We start from the raw sequence: 24,941 nt of genomic DNA, 5'->3' as shown, positions 1-24,941 counted from the left end.
GCAGATACCAGGTCTGAATAATCCATTAAGATTTTTTCCCCATCAGCATAAAAATCTCTGTGATTTCACGAACTCACGTGGTAGTGCAGCCATGCATTCTTTAAGATTCACATATGCTAGTCTAGACTTTCTCAACTTTTTAACCGTTGAGAAACTCCTGAAACATTCATCAGGCTTCAAGAAACCCCAAAAGTGGTGCAATCATGCAGAATCTGGTTGGGAAACACAGCTGTGTATACACACCCACCCAGGGCCATCATTGGCCATTTTGAGGGGGAGGGCTGACATGACCCTACATGGTCATATCACCCGATAAATGTTTAAAAATGAATTAGCTCTCACCCATTCAGGAAACCACCAAGGCCACCAGGGCCACCAAGAAACTTCAGGGTTTTACGAAACCCTGGTGGAGAAAGACTGCTAATCCTTCACTTGATACTTTGCATGTGTGAACTTTTTCTCCCTCTCCCAAATTACTAGAATTTGACGGGTTTCAGTGAAGGTGCAGAATCAGGATAAACTACGGCTTCACACAGTGAGTGCTTAAAATGTGGGAGGTTTGGACAGATTGATGGAGGACAAGGTCTATCGACAGTTACGAGCCATGGTGACTAAAGAGAATCTCCACATCTGGAGGAAATAAACCGCAATACCAGCACCAGGAGCCAACCGCAGGGGAAGGCCTTGGCCAAAATGCTTGTTGTAGGCCTTCTAGACTAGCCTTTCTCAACTATTTTGTGATTGAGAACCCCCTGAAACATTCTTCAACCTTTGAGAAACCCCAGAAGTGGCACAAACATGCAGAATATGGTTGGGAAGCAGAGCAGTGTTCACGTCCACCCAGGGTCCCTCCCCTTCCCATCCCCTCCAGCCCCATCACTGGCCAGTTTGGGAGTGGGTCGGCATGATCATACATGGTCATATGACCTGATAAATGTTTGACAAATCGAAAATATATTAAAACATTAACTCCCCCACCTATTTTGGAAACCCTTCCAGAGTCATCAAGAAACCCCAGGGTTTCATGAAACTCTGATTGAGAAAGCCTCCTCTAGACTATTGGTTAATCATTGTGTGAAACAGTACTGGACTTGTCGGACCAATGGTCCGATCCAGAAGAACTCTTATGAAAGAGCTCTTCCAGCTTCATCCCTTGATAATTTAAAACAAAAATCTAATTTCACCCTTCAGCTATGTTAACAAATATAATTAAGAAATCAAGTTTCGTACATGCATATATTTAAGCTATTAAGTTAATGGTTGTTTTGTAACAACATCTTCCTAGACAAAGAACTAGAAGAAACAGATGGATGACAATTTGATTCTTATATTTCTATGAGTTTTGAAATCAAATTAAAATATCTACCATCAAAATATCTACCATCAAAATCAAGTGCCTAGCCTCAAATCAATGCTTGGAAGATTAGAATTTAGGTTAATACAATTATTCATTACATAAAACTAAACATACAGAGCTACACAGTACAAAAACCAATGTCTTCATTAACAAGATATACATCATATACTGTTAAGCAGTATTATCTTTTTAAATCATAATGAAACCTTATCATCACCTTGAGATCAATGTTCAACACCAATAAATACTAGCATGTGAACTCTGTAAATAGCCAAATGTTATGCCAATGTATTATATACTTAACAACGCAGTGCTAAGTAGACTTAACACCTTCTAACTCAACTTACTCCAGTGGACTTATGCAACTCGTCCTATGCAGGGATTCCCTTGAAACTGCTCCGGAAATTCCATCTGGTTCAAAATGCAACAGCATGGGTACTTACGAAGACCCAGTGGAGGGCATGTATGAGAACAGTGGTCGCCCAGCTTCATTGGCTTCAGGTTGGAGACCGGATCAGGTTCAGGGTTTTGGTATTAACCTTGAAAGCCTTCGAGGAAGGTCAGGGTATAAATATATATATAACAAAATAAGTATAAATATAATAACAAAATAATAAACAGTCTGGGACTGCCTCTTTCACTTTGTTCCCAAAGAGTGTTATGGTCATTGGGCCGAAACCTGCTTGGGATCCCCGTCCTGAAGGAAGTGGGACTGGCCTTGACCGGGACAGAGCCCTCTTGGCCTTGGTCCCCCACCTGGTGGAATGCTTTGATGAAAGAGATCAAGACCCTGCTGGACATGAACCAGTTCTGCACGGCCTGCAAGACACAACTATTCCAACAGGCCTTTGGTTAGTCTCAAATAAACCAACAAGAAGCACTGGCCACATTGCTGAAACACAGGAAGGACGTCAAATCCCCCCTGCTCAAATTCTATTGGGACTACTGTGAGTTATAAACATGTTTTAATGTTATATTTGGTTTTATCATGAGATTGATTGCTTTTTGTCAGCCACCCTGAACTATCTAGGAAGGGCGGGATACCAAAATAAAGTTTATTGTTAGTAGTAGTAATAATAGTATTAGATTTGCACTGTTGGCTAAGGCTCATTCTCCAGCCAAGTTGCCCAAGAGAGGACTTGGGCAGCAAAGAAGGGAGGTTACTGATGTACCACAGGGGCCCAGTTCCAGCTAGGAGTGGCATATGCCCACTTGGTCCTGCCATCCATGCATATCCCCAGAAGCAAGGACAACTATCCCTGGCCAAGGGAGTTTGGCGAAGGCCTTGCCATCTAATTTAACCAAGGATTCCATTGTATCTCCCAGTGCAGTTCTTGCTGAACATCTTCCAAGCAATTTATCCCCTTCCACTGATTTGCAGATGAGAAACGGAGGAGCCCTTTTGTGAGAGCCACAGGATGCATGGCCAAGTGGTGCTAAAGTCCGCAAATCTATTTATTGCCACTCTAAATTTATCAGTAACAAAGTCCAAGCAACGTGATGCCCATCCGTGATAAAGTCTGTAATGAGACACTGCAGCCGCTGTCACGTAGGCCTTCCACTTTGGTGTGTGTCGCAACATCAAATTTTTTGTACGGATCTAAAGTGCTAGAATCAGACGCCTCTAGTTTGATTCCCCGCCCCCCTTTCTCCTGTAGATTTTGACAACTTCACTGTATCTGCAAGAGTGGGCGTAGCGGAGTGCCTGAACAAAGTCCACCATTCAGCTCTCGTTTCCGGTGCAAAAATCACAAGCTGCCATCTCTCTGCCTCAGCCGCCTCGATCCATAATGCTGAGGCCCTGCGTCACAGGAGCGTGGTGAGAATTGCTGAAATAATGCGTGAAACGCTCCAGGCCTTAAGGAAGCGCTAGGGGGTTATGACGAGAGGTTTGAAATCATCCTTTCCGAAGCCAAATCCTTCAAAGACGGAGGTCCTGCGGCTCAGTAGGAAAGGGCCAAGCGAGGAAGCGCGACTGCCTGACCTGGACGGGTGCAACCGTTGGTTTCACACTCAGCCAGGATCTTGGACATGATCTTTGATACCTCCCTCTCCATGGAGGAACAGATCACAAGGGTAGCTCAGCTGGCATTCTTCCATCTTTGTCAAGCTAAGCTACTAGCTCCCTCCCTTGCCCCAGAACACCTAGCCACAGTGATTGAGGTGACGGTCACCTCCCGGCTGGATTTCTGTAACTCACTATGCAGGCCTACCCTTATCCCTGATCCGGAAACTCCAACTGGTGCAGAACGCAGCAAACGTAGGAACACCTTGGGAAGGCCCACATCTGGCCCATACTCCAACAGCTGCACTGGCTACCAGTTGACTACCGGATCAGACTTAAGGTGTTGGTAATCACCTTCAAGGCCGTATGCAATCTGGGCCCTGATTATCTGAGAAACCGCTCTGTCTTTGACTAACATTCCCCGGTACCTTTGAGCCAATGTCCTATTGATACTAAAATAGTTATATAAGGAGAAGCGGTAAGATTTTTCCACTTTTTCCCACAACAAACTGACATTGGAGGATTAGAGGACTCCACCACTGAAGAAGTCACTGAAAACGGAAATTATCTAGGAGCTGATATGGTTGTTTCTTCTTGTATATCAAAGGAATTGTAACAGAAATTGTATTGGAATTCGATATATACACTATCACAAGTATATTGCCTTGGAAAGGTCCCTTGTTTTTCTGTTGTATTTCTATTTTGAACCTTCCTTTTTTCATGTTGTAATTTTAATATGGACTAGCAGCAAGTCCTGTGTGTGTAAACGTATTCCCTGGTGACAAAAACTCAGCATAAAAGAAGGATGAATGATTAACCCTGGGAACAAATTTCACAGAAAGTTATTAAGGACAAGAATTGGATAATTTCAGTAGCAATCAGCCTCCATGTCTGGGAGGTGGGAATTATGATGGCTATTCCGCACAATTGCCAATGTAGCTAAATGTAAGCGCTATTGTAAAACGTGACAATTAATAGCGGCAGGTCTTGACAACACACACAGCTGTTTCTAGCAGAAAAAAGGCTCTCCCACTAGCGCTGTTTTCATTACCCACAAGTTTCCGGTCTTTCCGGAATCGCAACAAAGCCAATGAATTGTTGTGTTCGTGCTCCCGGAAAGCCCCTTTCCCTTTAAATCTGTTTTTTAAAAACCCGAAAACACCAGTAGCAACAAATATTTGTTCATTCGATGTTTCAGAAAGACCTTTTTTGCTGGCATAGGAGCTGGTGCTTAATCGTTTACACACTCTTCAAGTAAAAAAGAAGTCCCTCCCCCTCGATCCTTTCGGTTATTCATCTCTTTGGTAAAGAATGTAAATGTATTTTTTTTAAATACCCATCGTGCTGGAAATGGACACTGCTATCAGGGGCTGTAATTTTGGGAAACAAGCTTTGGCTTCATAAAATTACTAAAAAGCAGGATAACAGTTCGCCTCAAAATGAAGTTTGAATCTATAAACCTGGAAAACTTTGCTATTGACATCAATCAATTTCCTTTCTAAAGAGACATGCAGTTGCAACTGGCAACCAGTAGAGGTCAATCCAGTACCTGCTGAGCAAGCAGCCAAGGCCCGTAAATCAGGAAGCAGAGAGATCTGCAAGGAGCCCCTCTTCAAAATATGCTGACTTGACTTAGGGGACAAAAAACAAGCTCCCCCACCCCCAACACACCACATGAATCATGTGTAGAATCAGGCTTCTTCCAGTCTTTTCCCATAACCAAAATCCTCAGGATGCACATCATTTATGTCATTCATTTACTATTACGTTATTATGCTGTTACGTAGCATGAGAAAAAGAGAGCATTTCCACCCACCCCATCCCGCAATTTGCTGCCATAGACTTTGACAATGATTTGGGTGGGCAAGAGGGCTGCATGGTGAAACCAAAAAGCTTCACAGGTAAGGTGGGCTTGTGGGTGATGAATCTGAAAGGACCCTTATTAGTGTTTCGGGATAACAGTTCCAGGAATACAGGTCGGTGGGAGAGAATGGCCCCGATCCAGCAAAACCGCAGCTGGTGTGTGTGTGTGTGTGTGTAAGACACTGTATCTGTTCTGCATTTGGACTTCTTTCCCGACCTTCTAGATGACCTGAGGTTCCTTGATATGGCACCCCACAGCTTGGGAACTTAAAAAAAAAAATTAAACAGCTGGGCAAAACTCAAGGTGTTCATCAATCCAGTCGTGACTCCTTAGATTTTCTTGGTCCCTCCACACTCTTACAATGAAGATGGGTAAATGGGTGGAAACTTCTGTTAAGTTGCAGCTGAGTTATGGCAACCCTGGATGGGCTTTCAAGGCATGCGGTGAACAGGGGTGGTTTGCCCTTGTCTGCCTCTGTATAGCAACCCTGGTTTTCCTTAGGGGTCTCCCATCCAAATACGAACTAGGACAATGCTGCTTAGCTCCTGGGGAGCTGGTGTGAGCAGGCTAGACTGGACTATTCAGAAGAAGTGGGGTTTTTTATATATATCCCACTTTTCATTGCCTGAAAGAGTCTCAAAGCAACTTATAATCGCCTTGCTTTCCTCTCCCCACAACAGATGTGAGGTTGGTAAGGCTGAGAGAGCTCTAAAAGAACTGCTTGGTGAGACCAGCTCCAACAGGACTGTGACTAGCCCAAGGTCGCCCCAGCTGGTTGCATGTGGAGGAGCGGGGAATCAAACCCAGCTCTCCAGATTAGAGGCCGCCACTCTTAGCCACTACACCACGCAGGTCAGGGCTACGTGTAAATGCGCATATTGAAATCAGTTCTAGTTTAGGGACGTAACTGCGAAGAGTGAGTGGTTTATTTTATTACAAATTTAACTTTTTACAACGTTTATCAAATTGTGGAGACAGACAATATAATATCTAGCCATTAAAAGGTACACATCAGAACAAAACAACTAAGCAACAAGACTGTGGGGCCAGATAATAACCACAAAGGAAGGACAACTCTGATTTCAGTGCCATGCTCTGCCACACAGACAAGAGGGAAGCATCTCTCACAGGAACTGTTCTCACCAGCCACCAAACTGCATCCTTTGGCTAGGCAGACCTCCTAGGCAGAGAAAAGTGGCCACAGCAGAAAAGGCACTGCTGTTTGCCAGCACATTATATACCCCAATGGGTAATGGAATGTTTTGATAATCTTAAATGCCTGGAGAGGAACATCTGGAAACAAAGGTGTTCTTGCAAGTAACTTTGCCCTGGATCGTGTACAACAGTGGTTCTCAACCTGGGGGTCGAATGACCCTTTCACGGGGCTCATGGCAGGACAAGCAGCTTGCCCAGGAGGCGCCATCCACACAACAGCCTTGTGGGATAGATTGAGTTAGAGCGTTCATCTGTCGGGAGGAGTGGAAAAGGACAAGATCAGCACGGTGGGACAAGAGGCAGAACTGAACTGAGAAACCCTGGAAAAAACCAATTTATATATAATCATGAACAATGGATTTTAATGCCATTGGCCTGTTTTAGTTTGATTTCTGTGAAAGAACACTTGCATAATTTTATGGTTGGGAGTCACCACAACATGAGGAACTGTATTAAAGGGTCATGGCATTAGGAAGGTTGAGAACCACTGTTGTACAACTTTAAAGGTTATCACTAGCTCCTTGAAATGTATCAGAAACAGTGCTGAGCCCATGTCCCTGCATCTTGACTCGCTATGATAATCTGAAGGAACAGTTCAAAAAGGTTAACAGAAGCAAAGAAAAATCCCCCCCCACAAAAATATTCTCTGTATAAATACAACCACTTCCCTCCAAAAATGAACAGAAGGAGGTGGCAGCTGCAGGCAACAGATCACGATTTATAGGAGAACAAAGAAATTGCAGGGTTCGTGTGCATCCCTTTAAGAACAGATCCCTGAAGCTCACAAGAAATCGCTCTGTTTCCTTTGAAACTGCTCACATGCGTTAGCAGGAACAGGGCTACAATAACTTGCACAATATATGGTTTATCAGTCTGCCTTGGACCCGGTCAGCCAGACATGCACTGGAAGCTGCAGGTTGAGATGCAGATTCTTGAGTGTGCACACCTTTGGAGCAAGTTTATACCATCTGAGGACAGGGGGATTAAAAGCCCTCTCCTCCCAAACAGCATTTTTCTGACATGAAATGGCTGCCATTTGCCCTGTTGAGGTAACTTATGTGTAATCCATCAGTTCCCCAGTGTGGTTCCCCAGGGCTGTTTCGGTTGGAGAAAATGGAGTGGAGGAAAGGAGGCCTAAGCTTCGCCTCCCTACAAGCCATGGTCTTGATCCGAATTGCGCAGGCTCTGCCCCCTCCCAAGTGCAGAAACCACAAGAGAAATTGCTCATGCTTGGGAGGAGGGGAGGGGAAACAGTAGAAGGGGCTGGATCCCTAGCTTGTGGCTGAGTCCATTCAGGCAGGAGGGGAAAGGCTGCGGACCCCCAACGGAGCTCCATGGACCCCCAGTTGGGAATCCCTGCTGTACACACTGCTGAGATAAATTTGCTCCAAGTAGAACGGAATGTGGAAAGTCACAAGCAAAAAACAGACAGACGGGAAATGCAATTCATCAAGTAGTTATCGAGTGACCTTTCAAAAACTCTTTCCTTTTGGAACCCGTAACTGGTACCTACTTGAGAACTGAAGATAAGAGCTTCAGTTCGGCAACATAAAAGTGGAGGCTGCTTTAAAATGCGAAAAGAATCAGACCCTTGAGTGCCAGTGAAAAGAGCTTTCAGGAATATTATATTGCTAAAATAAAGATCGCTGAAATGTATGTATATTTATGTTGATGTGTGAAGATGTAACCCCCCCATCCCCCACACAAACATACAGACACGACACAGCTCTGATCTGAATCCGCCCCATGCATCCCTTGGAATTAAATCCCAAACATCAAACTCACAGCCTGGTGAAGTGGTTGACCCAGGTCCGAACCCACATTCTCCCATGGAAGCTCACTGGGTAAGCTAGGTCCAATTACACACACTCACCTAGTCTACCTCACAAGGTTGTGGTGAGGATAAGATGGAGGCACTCTGGAAGTCACTTATAAATAAAGTTAATGATAATGTGGATGCATCTGATCGTGCAGAACAGGAAAACCCTGAGGAAATATGCAGTTTAGGCCTGGTGAGCACGTGGGTTCAGTCTTTAGTAAGATCCTCTGCCTGAAACCTCTTAAGAAAGCGACCACCAGCACCACCAGGTGGGGCTGAGCTAAATTGACCCATGGGCTCATCTAGTATAAGTAGAATTGTCAACTTCCAGGTAGTGCCTGGAGATCTCCTAGAATTATGACCGATCTCTAAGCAACAGAGAGCAGTTCCTTGTCCGCATTGGAAGGTGGACTTTATGGCATTATACTCCATTGAAGTCCTTCCCCTCCTCAAACTCCACCCCCCAAATCTCCAGGTATTTCTCAACCCAGAGCTGGCAGCCCTAAATATAAGGCAGCACCTTCAGGCTAGGAGCTGAGTCACAGACTCTTAAAATGTTAAGCTGCTTCAGGCAAAAGCAGTCCTGGACTGACTCACTCTTGACTATGGTGCCAATCATGAAATCTGCATGTTTGGAATTTCGCAGGGCCAGTTTCCCAGCCCTTAAGGCAAACTTAGCATAAAGGAACTTCAAGAGAAGCTGGGGGAGGGAGGGGGCAGAGAACTGGGACAGTATCCCACCCCAAACTAGAATGAAACACAAGCACAGCAAATGTATATGACCAGCACATTAAAAGAATAAGGGGAGCTAAACCAACAATTTATCGTTCTCTTAGAGGAACTGGTCGCTCAAAAGATTTAACAAAATTTCCATAGATCCAGTGGATGAGTCAGAACTTGTAAAGCATGTGCTCGCTTTGGCAGCGTGTCTACTAAAATTGGAATGATACACAGAAGATTAGAACATGCAAAGCATGACTGGTGTGCTACAGTGAACCAAAGGAATTTCCCAGACGGCCGGGGGGGGGGTGTAGATTAAGAGCAGGCTACAGCCGATCTAGATCATAAGGGTCTGATCAGAGGTAGGCCAAGGCTGTGCGAGGCCATTCCAGATCTAGATTTCGGGAGGGGTGGGTGTGGGACGAATGACTACATAACCCTACATAACTGCATAACCCTGAACCTTTCCATGTCTAAACAGAGCCCAAATCTGAGTCAATACCATCTCAGGTAGCTCAGTAGGGTAGAGCTTCTCAGGGTAGTGGCTGTAAGCACCTTGGCACCCACAATACCTTTCCTGGCACCTGTTAAGTGTTTCTAGAAAGTGGGTGGGACCAGCTGGGGTGACTGGCTGTGTAAATTTTTAAAAGCGCTGCTTTGGCAGCAGCTGCCACCACAGTACAAGTTGTCTTCATGGTATGGGAGCCAGATTGGTGTAGTGGTTAGGAGTGCGGACTTCTAATCTGGCAAGCCAGGTTCGAGTCTGCGCTCCCCCACATGCAACCAGCTGGGTGACCTTGGGCTCGCCACGCACTGATAAAACTGTTCTGACCGAGCAGTGATATCAGGGCTCTCTCAGCCTCACCCACCCCACAGGGTGTCTGTTGTGGGGAGAGGAAAGGGAAGGCGACTGTAAGCCACTTTGAGACCCCTTTGGGTAGAGAAAAGCGGCATATAAGAACCATAGAATCATAGAGTTGGAAGGGACCTTATGAGTCATCAAGTACAACCCCCTGCACTATGCAGGACACTCACATCCCAATTGCTCATCTACTGTAACCTGCCACTCCTTTGCTTTCACACAATCAGCCTCTCCGTCAGATGGCTATCTAGCCTCTGTTTAAGAATTTCCAAAAATGGAGAACCCACCACCTCCCGAGGAAGCCTGTTCCACTAAGAAACCAACTCTTCTTCTTCAGTAATATCAGGGCTCTCTCAGCCTCACCTCCCTCACAGGGTGTCTGTTGTGGGGAGAGGAAAGGAAAGGTGAATGTAAACATCTTTGAGACTCCTTCGGGTAGAGAAAAGCAGCATATAAGAACCAACTCTTCTTAATGGTATGACTGAAGATAAGCTGTGGCAGCCATTTTGTGGTTGAGTCCACCAGTGTGTCAGAATTCCACAGGCTCAGAAAGTTTGAGGACCCCTGAACTAGGGCGTGTTCCAGCCTCAGACTAGGAGGTCCATGTTCACACACAGAGACGGGGAGAGACGATTTAAAAAAGACGGAGAAAAGCAAACGGCCAACGGCATTGCGTAACCCAATGCTTGCCATGCTTCAACCAGGAATTTGGATCCTGAGCCAACTCACGGAGGAGACGGCCCTTAAACATACAACAAGGGGGGGGGGAGGACCTTTTCAATTAAAAGATGAATTCTCTGTTTAGTGAGTTCAAGTGGAGGACCATTCACACTTTCAGTTTCGGTGTTACTTTAGAACATGGTTTCCCAACCACTGTACCATACCTCATTGGTACTACGGTGTGAGGATTTTAAAAATGGCGGCTGAGGACAGCCTTCCCACCCTATGAAGGCTGAGCATTCCCACCCTTACTTCGGCAGGTTGACCTGCCCTCCCCAAAGTGGCCGATCATGAGCCTGGAGGGGGTTGGAAGGGGAGGGGTCCTGGACATTTAAACCTTTGCCACCCGAGACTCCTCTCACATCCAGGGGGGGGGGGGGTGTAGGAGGGAGGCAGGGCTACCTGGCATCTCTCCCTGGTACCTCAAAGCCTGAAAAATATTTCAGTGGTACCTCTATGGTCAAAAGTTGGAAAAGGGTGCTTTAGAATAACACAGAGAATCTTTTTTCCTGCTGCTGTGGGAGCCCTACACACATATATCTTTAAACCGCCCGTGGCGCCGCGGGCGCCACGGACTATATAAAAGGCTAAGGGGTTCTAGGGCGGGATGTGTCCGTGATGAGGAAGGGTCCGAATTGGACCCTTCCTCTGGACAGACAATCGTAGGGACCAATCGGCAGGCGCGCAGCGCCTGCCGATTGGTCCCTATGATTCCCAGCCCCAGTAACTGTGAGCCGCGCGCAGCGCGGCTCGCACTTGCTCCCTTTGCCGGTGGCCTGGCGCGTCGGAGGCGCAAAGCGCCTCCGACGTGTCAGGCCGGCCGCAAGGGAGTCCCAGGCAGCCGCGCAGAGCGCGGCTGCCGGGGGCTCCCTTACGGCCGGCCTGACACAGCTCGCCGTCTCAGGCTGTCGGCCGAGCAAGCCCGGGACCCCCCCGAGCCACAGTCAAGGAAGCCGCTGGGAAGCAGACAGGCGGGGAGACGAGCTGCGTCGGAGGCCACAGGGATGGTCGTCTGGCTGAGCGTGGCGCTGCTCGCTTCCCTGGGGACCCTCCGGCCTGGCTTTGGTGGGCGATCCTCTCCGCCCACAAAGCGCCTCCCGATCCACCCCCCTCTGCGCTCCGTCACAGCCGTCCGCCCGCCGCCATTACCTCCAAGCCTTGCAAGGCTGCAGGTCGCCGCTGCCACTTACAATACATCGCCCCCCGGCCCAGGCAGCGAGCAACGGCCGGCGGGGGATGATTCGGGACCGCCGCCGGCACTGATCCGACCCACCACGGAGCGCCAGCCGCCCAGCTCCCATGATGCCAGATGAGGCTGCTCCCGACGCCCGCGCAGGACGCCCCGCTGCCGCCCATCACTATTCGCCCACCGGACCCGCCCACCTGCATCAGCCCGTGGGCGACACTTCGGCCCACCCAGCGCCGCCGGCAGCGCACTCGAACATGCGGCCCAAGCTTCCCACCTCCAGCGCCGCTACATCCAGCCACTCACAGTGTGCCCAGCCAGCTTCCCGGTAAGTGCCCAGCCAGCTTCCCAGCCGCAGCCCGTCCACTTCCTACTGCCCTCCAGCTTGCCCGCCGCTCGCACCCCAGGAAACCCCTCCCGGACTTCCAAAGCCCCGCCGCACAGCCCTGACGCCCTCATCGCGTGCCCTTCTAGCGCCCGCTGCATTTTGCCTGCAGCGGGCTTATTTTCTAGTATTTACCATAATTGGCTTCTTGGGTGACTACCTCTATGTAGAGAAGCACCATGTAAATGAATAGGGGCAGGAAAGACGGCAATACCACAGTCATGAAAGCCCACCAATTTTATGGTGCTAAATAAATAATACAAGCCATTTGGCTACAGCATCCTGTCAAATAGTTTTAAATCTACTCATGTGCATCACTTTCTCTCTTATACACACACATGCAGGAAACAAGAAAGTACACAAAGGGGAGAAAAAAATCAGGAAAACATTGCTCAGGCCTGGTGGTTTATTAGAACAGTTAGGACTGCAAACCTCCAGGTGAGGCCTGGAGTTCTGGAATTATGACTGGTCCCTAGATTATAAAGAACAGTTCCCTGGAGAAAATAGCAGCTTTTGAGGGTGGTGTTTGTGGGCACTGCATCCCTGGTGACCTCCCATGCCCAACTCTGCCCTTCCAAATCTCTGGGAATTTCCCATCCTGGTGTATGCAACCCAAAGCACCGGGGTCTTCAGCCTTTCCAGACTTGGGACCCAATGAGCTGCCAACACATGACATCATAACTGTGTGACAAGGAGAGGGCAGAGTTATGACCTCACAGGTGTCAAGGGCAACAACAGCAAAAGGGAGCCTGTGTCTGCCGGAAACTCAAAGCTGAGCACCAGGAGGCCTACGGGGATGAGGAACAAGCCAAGGGTCAGCCGCCCCTCCCCCCCACTGTTCATTGAATTCACTGTCTCAGCGACTGTGCAGAGAGAAGTAAGAGACGTGGTGCTCTTGCTCTCTGTGGATCAGCAGTAGCAGCAGGTCCTCCCAAAAGGAGCTGAAAAAAAGGGCCGACAGGTCAGCCACTGGGGTATCCACCACCCACTTGAGTGTCCTGCCCGATGGGGTTGAAGACCACTGCATTACCCCAGGATAAAAGCAATGGATTAAGCTAATCAGTAAGTGTTTTCAGTTCATCAGGAAGAGTTTTCTGTTTGGATGCTGGATGCCGGAAGCCACACAGGACGACTCTAAATTGAGAACTTGAAAGGAACCAGAATGTATCCAGAAAGACAGGGTGTACATTTTTAGCACAGTGACATCCAGCCCACACAACACCATGACTTGCAGCCAGAAAAAACACTGTCGGGTACAACTGCACACAGTACACAGTTGTCTGATGCAATCCAATGGACCTTAATTCAGCACTCAAGAGTTTTACCCTGAAAAAACCAACGGCCACCTTTCTGTCCTGAAAGAAGGGCAACCCTCTGGAGAGAGAGGCGAAGAGGAAGAAATGGGAGCTACCCCTCCTCTTCATCTTCGCTCACAGCGCCGTCCAGGCGATTGACCACGTGGTCTGCCTGTTCCCTCATGTACTGGGCTTTTATCCTCTCCAGTTCTCTCAGCTCGGCCTCCAGTTTTAACCTGTGCGCTCCACGCCGGTTTTGAAGCAGCTTCATGGGAAACGGATTCATGTCACTGAAGGCAATATTCATCAGCTTCCTGAAAAGGAGTGAAAGTGTTAGCCAGGCAGAAACTAGGAGCCGAGAGGCTAGACTTAATGTATGTCCCAGAGAGGTCTGGGGAAATTACTTTATGCTGTTTCTATTCCCTCAAAAGGCTGGAGAGGCTCTCAGAAATGGGGCAGCTTTTGAAAAGCTGTACATGCCAGGAAGTCTATCCTACGGGCTGTCAGTATGTTACAGTTAAAATTGGATGTTCTCACCATGTTTGTTCCATTATGTTACTGTTCTTCTGTTATGACTGTTTCACTGTTCTTCAATTTACCATGTTATCTGTACTGTTTTTTTCCCCCTCCAGTTCCATGTAAACCGCCCTGAGCCTCAGGGGAGGGCAGTATATGAATGAATGAATGAATGAATGAATGAATGAATGAATGAATGAATGAATGAATGAATGAATGAATGAATGAATGAATGAATGAATGAGGCTCAACGCTTTGGTGCTGTTTGACACCAGAATCTTCAGTCTATCCGTCTCACGGTGTTCTTCAGGAACACCCATGCCTTTAGCTATCATTCTGGTTTGGTTATTATTAGAAACCAGCCATCCAAAAATCTAATACGTTCAGGGGAAATCTTTCTGTGTGTCTTTTAAAGAACTCTCATGTCTTCCTCAGGGATTCGGGGACAGATTCTATGTTCGCCTAGATCTGTTGGACAGAAAGAGTGCACTATGACGCACATCATGCTACCTTCTGTCCTCCCACTGTAGGGGGAGATCAATAGCAATGGCCACACTTCAGAGGCGTGTGTCAGCTGTTGCTGATCCGCTCATTGGAGAACTCTCAAAAAGTTTCTGAGGAGCCTTATTAACAAGACCTAGTTTGTGTAAGGGAAACTACTGGTCTACTTCTGTCAAGCTTGGCTTCCTGGTTTCCAATTTTCCTCAGAGAATGTGGCATTCCCAACCATCCTTTGTTTCGGGGTCTGCATGTCTCCGGTTCCCACAGCTACAAACTAGCTTTCCCCCTACATAAGGTTCTATCAGACGTCTGCTTGCCAGACTCCACTCCAAGCCCCAAATTCCTGACAAAAAAGAAGAACCCACATCCTTGTTACCTGCTGTCGCCGATTGTTTTGGTGAAAAAACGAAGGTACTGGTAAATGTCCAGGCTGTCCTGGATCCTCAAGATCGCATCTTCATTGTATTTAAAGATCGCCAGAGCATAACGGAATATCACCTGGGAGCAAAGGGAAGCACAGCCTAGGATCAGAATTCACATCACCCAGCGTAGGCAGGAAGTGGCCATACCCTCGTAGATCATAGCTATGCCCCTTGCAGATCATTCTAATTTTACTTGCTTATAAATTCCTATTTCGGTGGTGGAGTGGGGGGCTGTTCCTCAGATTTTCTGCTCTCTCTCTTGGTCAGTTTGATATTACATTGATTCATGCCAGACATCTCTCCCTGCAGATTTTTATTTATGCCAGACATACACTGGGGTAATACTGAATCAACCACTAGAGCAAGGATTCCCAGTTAGGGGTCCATTAACCCCTGGGGGTCCCTGGGAGTTCCAGAGGGGGTCCATGGCCCTTCCCCTCCCAACTTAATGGACTTAGCCACAAGCTACAGAACTGGCTCGGTGGACAGGCCATGAGTGTAAAAATCAAAGGGTGGGGGGAGTTCTTTGTGTTGGGGTATGGGGTGGGGGGTTTGGGGCTGTCTTCTCAGCTCCTGCCATTCTTTCAAGCCAACATGAGGCGGAGCCACCGTAGTAGTCAAGATGTGGGGGGGAGTGAAAGGAGGGTGAAGGGTGTGGCCAATGATGTCACTTCCGGTGACATGTCATTTCCAGGGGGTGTGAGAGGGAGGCGTGGCTAGCTGAGATCACTTCCTAGGGTCCTCGAAGCTTGAAAATTTATTTCAGGGGCTTCTCCACAGTCAAAAGGCTGAAAAAGGCTGCACTAGAGGGAGAAAACGCATGCAGAACAGGGGAGAGGTGAAGAAGCAGGAATTTGCAAGTGGGGAAAATGAAAATGTGGAAAAAACCATAATGATGGCAGAACTGGGAAGTTACACATTCAGTAAAACCACCCAGGAGTCCAGGAGCATGGCCATATCCACCAGTGCTGCTGACGCATCTTTGCCCGACGTTGTAGGTGGACTAGATTTCATGCATGGATGGAAATGACTTCCCTACCTTTGTCCCTTCATACAGAAAGGCATCCCACACCCTGAAGAGGATGTCACTGACAAGGCTGTCTACAAATACAACCAGGAACCAGTTGAAGGTCACAAGGGCCAAGTCGATCCGGTGCTGCTCCAGGTGAGCCGTCAGCCTGGGAAGCTTCTCTGACAAAAAGTCTTTGAAGACTCTTTGATCGACCTGTACTTAGCAAAAAAGAAAAAGGGGAGGAAAGCAATAAGAATTAATAGTCTTGTCTAAAAGGGGTTTAACACCGAGATGGTCTTCACTCAGGGGCAACGAGGGCAGCTGCCCTGGGCCCTGCAGCTAGGGGGCTCCAATTGCTTGGGACTTCTCCTCCCCCAGATATGGAAAAGAAGCAGAGCAGGCTCCTCTGGCCCCTTGCACCTGCCCCAGCTGAAGATGGAAAGTGCCGTCAGGTTTTTAAGTCAAGAGTCAAGCAGGTAGTTTGCCGTTGCCTCTCTCTGCACGGTAAGCCTGGACTTCCTTGGAGGACTCTCATCCAAGCACCAACCAGAGCCAATCCTGATTTGTGTCTGTGATCCGAGAAGCCTGGCATAGCCTGGGCCCTCTAGATATCTGCCAAAAAGGCACCCTAATATTTGCCTGGAGTCTAACCACTGTTAGGAGCGTGGGAGCACCCCACAGACTAACATCCTTCCTCTGGTCACACATGGACATTCTCATGTAGAAGAAGAGCTGATAGTATCTGTACCTCACTATTTGTTATCCAAAGGAGTCTCAAAGTGGCTTGCAATCGCCTCTCCTTCCTCTCCCCACAACAGACACCCTGCGAGGTAGGTGAATCTGGGAGAGCTCTGAAAACTAGGACAGTATACCCTTTTGAGTTCAGAACTAAACATGGTTGCCACTATGGTGGTGTTTTTACAAAGCACAGTCTAAATCACAGTTTGCAAACCTGCTATCAACCATGGCTTCAACTACAGTTGGCTGGTTAGAGTATGTGTTAATGCAGTTGTAGAGTTATCCATGGCCAACTCCCAAACTTATGGGGAAAGGAGCCCACAAGCTGATCAGGAGTTATGAGGTCTGCCCCAAATAAGAGTGTTCTGAACTAACACCCAAAGTCCATGTGGTGTTTTACCAAAAGTACCCCTGAACTTCCTATCCAGAACATAAGCAAGCCCTTTCAGACTGTAATTATATTACAGAACTTGTTCAAAGGCTAGGTTATTCCCCAGCAGAAAATTAAGGAGGAACTAAAACGGAGACTATTTCAGCATTTAGGAAATGAACAGATGACAGAACAACCACTCATCTTCCTTGTGTCAATTACTCAATTGCTCCTGCAACAACCGGCGGGGGGGGGGGGGGGGACTTGTCTATTGAGACCTCAATCTAGCAAAAGTCAAATAGTCTCTATACTTTTAATAGGGCTTCAGAGGGTAGCCATGTTGGTCTGGGATAGAACACAAGGGAAATACTTGGGGGCAAAAAATTAGCATCTATAGCGAGATAAGAGTCCGATATTTCTATTCAGCCCTGGAGGGATCCATTTTTCTGAACATGTGAATGAACTCAAATACAGCTCATTGTTGACAACTTACTGCATAGTTATTTCAAAAATTCAAAAAATGACTAATACGGCCATCAGAAAACCTTTGGGAGTAAGCACAACTGAATAGACTTGAGGAGGATTCGATCTTGACTCACTTTGCATTCTAAATTGTTTGGTGGCATTAACAACTAGCTTTAGCTGGATCGGGGACCCAAGTACAATCCTAAACAGATTTAAATTCTTCTAAATCCAGTCCGCTTAGAGGGCTGCAACTCTGCTTTGGACTGCACTGTAATTCGAAACAAATCATGACATACATGGGACATTCTACAGTACAATGCTGATGTGTTGAGAAACGCCCAAGTCTCCCACTGTAAATTATGCACGTTGACAAATGCAGACAATTAACAGTACTTAAATTACACGTGCACATTAAAGTTATTTAACGAGAGATGGCGTTCCCACTGAATGCTTAGGGATCTTTCTCTTGCACATCTGAAGGTTCTCAATTCCAAATCATGCTCCACAAACCCCTTGGGATACCCAATTCAGAGGCCCCTTTTCCAGGTCTTCTGAAAACCATTTTATTGTCCTTATTTACAGATATATAATATGTTCTATCACTCGTCCAAACACTTGCATCAAAAAAGGAGCAGCAACGCTGGCCACTGCCCTGAGCTGCAAGGGAGGGAGGCCTTTTTAGCAATTAATGACATCATATGTGACAAAAAGAGCCTCTTGTGGCACAGAGTGGTAATGCAGCAGAAATGCAGTCTGAAAGCTTTGTCCATGAGGCTGGGAGTTCAATCCCAGCAGCCGACTCAAGGTTGTCTCAGCCTTCCATCCTTCCAAGGCCGGTAAAATGAGTACCCAGCTTGCTGGGGGGTAAACGGCAATGACTGGGGAAGGCACTGGCAAACCACCCCGTATTGAGTCTGCCATGAAAACAATAGAGGGCATCACCCCAAGGGTAAGACATGACCCGGTGCTTGCACAGGTGATACCTTTACCTTTTATGTGACCAAAAGGGTAGTTCACTGGTTCAGTTATCAGCCTCCCCCTAAACCCTTTGGGGTCCCCTTCTTACATTTTTCACTGTGGTCCCTTTCAAATATGCCAGGGCTCCCAATGGGGCCATATGGTCCCTGTTGAGAACGGCTGCTCTAGTCCATACAATGGCTTTAAATTAAATTGGGATATTCCTTGCTGTTGATGGCAAGGAACAGAGATAGCTTTAAAAGAGATGAGCGGATTCATGGAGGAGACATCCCTCAGTAGAGGCCAGTCATAGTGACTGAAGGGAACCTCCATAGTCCGAGGCAGTGTGCCTCTTAATAATGTTGAGAGGCAATCTCAGGAAAGGTCTTGCCCGCGCGGTGGCTGTCTGGAGCAACTCGATGGCCACTTTATGAAACAGGGTACTGGACTAAATGGACCACTGGTCTGACCCTTCAGGGCTCCTCTGATGTTTTTACTTTTATATGAAATTACTAGCAACTCCTCAATCCAATAAAGCCACAGGACATATTTGAAAAGGATGGGAAAGCCCCATTGTTTCATTTTAGCAACATTCAGTCCATTCTACTAATCTGACCATGACCATTGTATTTAAATACATTAGGGAACTTCGTGTCTCCTTTATTCACTGACTCATACAATGTAGCAAGAGACGGTGATTCTAGTTCATTTCCTATTTGTAACACATAACTATGCAGGCATGATGAAAAATAAGCTTTTTCACTTATGCCTCAATTAACAGTCTTCCCTTTGTAAACGCAGTTGGATCATTTGTGACACTCTTGCAAATGATCCTGGCCTTCTATTTTCTTCGTATTTATCTACATTTTAACATTTGCAATCACTGGTTTTCAATTGCAATTTAATGAATTTAATTCTCTGGGACAGCAGGCTTTTCCACATTCTCCTCCATTGGTTCTGATCCTACTACTTTGGTTTGTCCCCCGATTCCTGCATGCATTTTTGTGCCTTTAGTTTTCACTTCTTCTTTTGAGTCCTCTCTTGCCCAGATATTTTTTTATGGGAGCTATCCGCTTTTTTTAGTGCAGGCTTTTCTAAAATGGCCAAAGATAGGCCTGGAGGAGGTGGGACAGGGAGGGGCCCTGGACATACAAATCCTTGCTGGCTAAGGCTCATTGCAGGTGGTAGCAACTGGAGTCCAGAGAGGTAAGTACTCTCTTTTTAACTGAACTGCAGGTGGGAGTGACGGAGCATCATAGGCCTGCTCTGACCCAGTCTGTGGTATTGGGATGGGCATCCAGGTGATGTAGTGGCACAGACTTGCCCTGAGCCTGTTTCTGCAGGCTCCCACTGCAGGCTCCCTTTGGTGAAGAAGAGCTAACTGGTAGCCAGTCCAAACTGAAGGTATGTTTCTGTTCACAAATCATCTGAAAATATTTCAGTGCTGTCACTTCTTATGTTGTAGGAGGTGGCCTGGTGTTGTCTCATCTGGTGGGAGTATCTCGGTGATGTCACTTCTGGTGACATGTGACTTCTGGGGGCATGATGGCAGGAAGGTGTGGCCTTATGACATCACTTCTGAGGTTTCTCCAAACCTGAAGAATGTTTCAGAAGTTTCTCAATGGTAAAACATTGAAAAAGGCTGTCCTATATAGTGCATGTTTCCATTGGTTTTCTTTGTCTTGCCCACCCCCAGCCCAATTTCAATGACTAGACTGTTATCATTGATGAATCACTCCCTTTCCTCTCCAGATGATTTGAGGGTTTTCTTTTTAATGGCCCTGAAATATTGATATAGTGCTGTAGTGTCATAATGGTAGTTTAAGCAGGTTCTCTGAATCCCCAGCATTATTATCTTCTTTTTAAAAAGTAAGTCTCTAGCTCTATCCTTCATGGAAAAAGACATATCTATACAAGGGAAGGGGATAGAGACTTCCTTTAAAAATGAAAACTGGGAATTTAGAGAATCTGCTTAAACTATCATTACAATACTAAAACATTATATCAATATGTTAGAGCCCTATTTAAAAAGTAGCATGTGTGCCCTGGTGTCACCAATAATGACAGCACATTCCCCTGAAAATCCTCATTATTTTAGCCATATGTGGAGGAAAATAAACTGTGAAATGTATAGGGAACACAGAGCCTCTGCCAAAACCAATTCTTATGCTTTTGAAATGATTGCCAAGGAAATCAGGAGTAACTTGAGGATGTGGAAAAGATCAAGGTCCAGGAAAATGTCTTTAAGAGAAGAAGGACAGAGACTGAGGCCATAAAACCTGAGAATTGTGTGGAGTTAAGAATTAGCCAAGGTTGGTTGGAGATTCTCTTGGGTCCTAATGAAAGCATAATCTTGCTCCCTACCTACACAAGGTAGAGATTTTGCACATGAGCAAACACTCCAGGGTGGAAAGACCGCCTGGCCATCCTCCTCCTCCTTTGCTAGCCAATCAGCAAACAACTGCCACATGTGAGACTGACAAGAGGCAATGAGAAAGATATGACCAGCACAGCCAACTCCTTTGTCAACATCTTCTGGAGCCTGGCTTCTTCCCTTAAAGGCAGTGGATGCTGCAACAGCACATGTCACAAAGCCTCAATCATGCCTTGGCCTGCAGGGCAGAGCAGAAACTCCTCCTCCCTTTGCTCTGGGAAACCTCCATACTAGAACCAATATCTTTAGTTCCTGTGCCATTCAAAATTGATAGAGCTGCTGCCTTTCTCAAGGGGGCAGACAACCAGTGGACTCGATGGCAACTGAAGATTGGCTAGGGAAAGGCAAGCCAATCTCTTTGGCTGGGTCCACAGATGTATTTCCCCATTTAAATTTTGTTATATTCTGAACAGGAAGTTCATAAGGTAAACTGAATAGTCTCCAAGCTTCTTGTCAATTTCATATTTCACCAAACTACCATTTATGGAAGTTGAGATTCTCTAGAATAGCATCTCCTTTCGTGGTATAGTGGTGGGAGGAGGGTCCTAGAGAACAAGGTTTGAATTCCCACTTTGCCATGGAAGCTCTCTGGGTGACCTTAGACCAGTCACATTCTCACAGCCTTGCCTACCTCAAAGGGTTGTTCTGAGGACAAAATCGCAGAGTTGGAAGGGGCCATTCAGTCAGTGCAGGATCAGCCTAAAGCATCCAGGATAAGTATCTTCCCAGCTGCTGCTTGAAGACTGCCAGGGAGGAGGAGCTCACCACCTCCTTAGGCAGCCCATTCCACTGCTAAACTATGACTGTGAAATTATTCCCCCTGATATCTGATTGGTATATAAACCCACTCTACAAAGCTGCTTATTGCATCATTCTCACCCCCACGTTATCCTGACGACAAGGAGGATGGTTAGGCTGAGAAAGAGTGTCTGACCCAAGTGACAGGACTGTGGCAGAGTGGGTGGTTGAACCCGGTTCTCCCAAATCCTAGTCTTAACACCGTAACCACTACAGTAGCTGATTCCTCATGTTGTGGCTGAGGCACAGAGGTCCTTTAAACCAGTGGTCCCAAACCTTTTTATCACCAGGGACTGGTCAATGCTTGACAATTTTACTGAGGCCCGGGGGGGGGTAGTCTTTTGTTGAGGGACGTTGCTGCCACTGCCTGAGCCCCTGCTCTGCTTGCTTTCCCACCGGCGCCCCTGACTTCCCACTGCTCGCTGAGGGGTGCTGCCAGCAGCAGCTACGCAGTGCCACACCGAGGGGGAGCCCCAGCCATGGCGGCCGCCAGAGAGCACCAAAGGTGAGCCAGCAGCAGAGTGGCAGGGCAGCCCCCAAGGCAGCAGCTGGGGAGGAGGACAAGGAGGAGCCGCGGCCCAGTACTGACTGATCCACGGACTGGTCCCGGTCCCCGGACTGGGGACCACTGCTTTAAACCCATGCCTCGTTCTTCCCTAATACTTGCCTGAGGTTGGGACACGACCAGGGTTGGGGGGATTAACAAAAAAAGATCCCAAGTGCTTAGGATTTGGATTGAAGCTCTGTCTTCATACAATGATATCCTTTTTTCTTTTTTTTAAAGAGACCTCTCCTCCTTTGGCTCTTCTTCTGCAGTTCCCTACCTGGGTAGCCCAGGCAAACCCAGTCCCTTCAAATCTCAGAAGCTAAGTAGGGTCGGCCTTGGCTAGACCTTGGAAGGGACACCAAGGAACGTCCAAGGAACACCAGGGCCATGACACAGAGGCAGGCAATGGCAAGCCACCTGCAAACGCCCCTGGCCTGCCAGCCAGCCAATCTTAGGGTCTCCCAGCTATATTACACACATTCTGCATGATAAATAACCCCCCTGTTGTTTTGCTCAGTTGGGTGTGTGAGATTTACCTGTGAACCTATCAGCGTGTTGCTGTAATAATCTGGAGGCATCAGATTCTCAGCAATGTGAACTAGACACCAGAAAGCGTTTTCTTCCTCCTCAAGGACCAACAGGGCGACGGCTGCTAATCTGGGACGAATAAGACACCATTGTAAGCAAGACGCGTATTCTTAAAGCTACGACCAGGGATTTTCACAACCGGGGTGTAGGAAAGACTGATCCTCTGGGGCAGGGGTCCTCCCCAAAATGGCGCCCCTAGACCTTTCCTGCTGCCTGCCAATAGTCCTTAGGAAGTGGGTGGGGCGAAGTAGGGCTCTGCCTCAGCAAGGCTTCTGATTGGTTGTGCAGCGTGGCGTGGTGGCTAAGAGCGGTGGTTTCTAATCTGGAGGACCCGGTTTGATTCCCCGCTCCCCTACATGCAGCCAGCTGGGTGACATTAAGCCAGTGATAATTCTCTCATCCCCACCTACCTCACTGGGTGCCTATTGTGGGAAGAGGAAGGGAGGAAGCGATTGTAAGCTGCTTTGAGACTGGGAATTTCTGCTCTGGGGTAGTCCCCAGAACCACAGTATGTGTGTGTGTGTGTGTGTGGAGACACATGACAACCACAGGGAAATGATAAAGAGTCAGGGGCTGACACTCTTGTTATGCACAGAAGTTCAGGGGAACACCCGGCAATGGCAAAAAGCTGCTTCCCCACTCCCAGCAGTGCAAACAGCCACAATGGAAACTTTAAAGAAATCCCCATCTCAGCAAATAGTTCTCGTTCTTGTCTTGATATAGCTTGGCTGAGTTGCAGCTGCAGAGGAGAAATGCAACAACTGAATTTTTATTCAGGAGGCATACGAGCATTCTCTGTCTAGATGGCTCAGTTCAGACACAGCATGAAGACAGAGATTATTTTAACTCCGGTTATTGCAAGAGAACCAGGGTTTTCCAGGCAACCATTCAGATCCTTGGTTTGCCATGACATATTTCACTGCCATTGCTCTTCCCCTTTTCTCCACGGCAGAAAGCTGACCAGTATCCTGCCCTGCAGCAAGGGCCGTGATGGGGGAGAATCGAAGGTTAAGGCAGATTTCCACAGATTCAAGTGGGCAGCTGTGTTGGTCTGAAGCTGCAGAACAAAACTGAGAATCCAGGGGCACCTTTAAGACCGACGAAGTTTTATTCAAGGCATAAGAGCTTTTGCGGGCACGCACACTTCCTCAGATACAATGTCTTTTCCAGATTTGCATATTCCTTGATCACACAAAACCATGGTTAAGACCAACTCTTGCTGGGAAAAAACCCTACCTCAGCCCGGGTTTCAGAGCTCGTTTTTATATTCTCCAACTAACCATGGTTTGCACAGGCAAACACACTAACCGTAGCTAATTTAATGTGTGACATCTGGACTGAGCCGTGGTTGTACGGATACAAGACAAAAAAAAATCTATAAAGGACAAACTAGGCGGAGTAGCAGACAAAGAATTAAGATTCAAGACTGCTCTGTGTCTCAACCTGGTAACCAGGTGAGTAGCAACCCAACAGGTCCCTCCACCTATAAGTTGCCAGGGTGGAACAGAAACTACAAAGCCTGGGTGCTGCCCCTACAACCAATTTAGGACCCTTAGCACCTGACATAAGCATCAAAGGCAAGAAAAATACCAACATATTTTGTTAAAGAATAGGTTAATCTTTCCTATACAAGTCTCCGTTGCACCCAAATCAGTAACATTTCCTTAGCAGTTGGACCAACAGTATGCCAATAGGGGTAACCACCTTTAGGTGGCACCTGAAAATCTCCTGCTATTACACTCGACCTCCTGACAGTCATCAGTTCCTCCAGAGAAAATGGCTGCTTTGGAGGGTGGAGTCTATGGCCCTCTCCCCAAACCCCGGCCCTAGCAGAAGTGTAGAGGCAATTGCACTTCGGGCTACACTTCACTCCGCTTGACAGGTAGCCAGAACAAACACTGGCAGACCATACTGTCAACAGGGAGTAAGGATTTGACACTGTTCTGTTTGCTCTTCAATATAAAGTTGCACTCTTTAGGGCAGGGGTCTCCATGGGCACCTTTGGAATTCTGAGACCGGGCACAACCACAAAATGGCTGCCAGCCAACACAGAAGCAGCTATAAAATGTTGGGAAGTTATTTATTTAGATTTATATACCGCCCTCCCCGAAGGCTCAGAATATAGAACTTTAACAGTAACTCCTCAACTAAGGCATCTTTTCATC

General features: G+C 47.2%; 1 protein-coding gene across 3 annotated transcripts in view; it reads right to left on the bottom strand.

The window, feature by feature from the left end:
- Positions 1-12,525: 12,525 nt before the first annotated feature.
- TBC1D2 (TBC1 domain family member 2) overlaps positions 12,526-24,941 on the bottom strand; it is a 36,488-nt gene continuing 24,072 nt past the window's right edge. For 2 of the 3 annotated variants that reach the window (XM_077345483.1, XM_077345484.1), the window contains exons 11-14: positions 22,725-22,845; positions 15,907-16,092; positions 14,822-14,943; positions 12,526-13,742 (exon numbers count right to left, since the gene is read on the bottom strand). In XM_077345483.1, coding sequence (XP_077201598.1) covers positions 13,541-13,742; positions 14,822-14,943; positions 15,907-16,092; positions 22,725-22,845 — 631 coding nt within the window. In that variant the 3' untranslated portion in view covers positions 12,526-13,540. Of the gene's footprint in view, positions 13,743-14,821; positions 14,944-15,906; positions 16,093-22,724; positions 22,846-24,941 lie in introns of those variants that run through there. The other variant, XR_013232668.1, reaches the window with a different exon arrangement.

The sequence above is a fragment of the Paroedura picta genome, chromosome 7, assembly GCF_049243985.1.
Source record: "Paroedura picta isolate Pp20150507F chromosome 7, Ppicta_v3.0, whole genome shotgun sequence".
Lineage (NCBI taxonomy): Eukaryota > Metazoa > Chordata > Lepidosauria > Squamata > Gekkonidae > Paroedura > Paroedura picta.
This window is presented reverse-complemented; position numbering and strand designations above follow the sequence as displayed.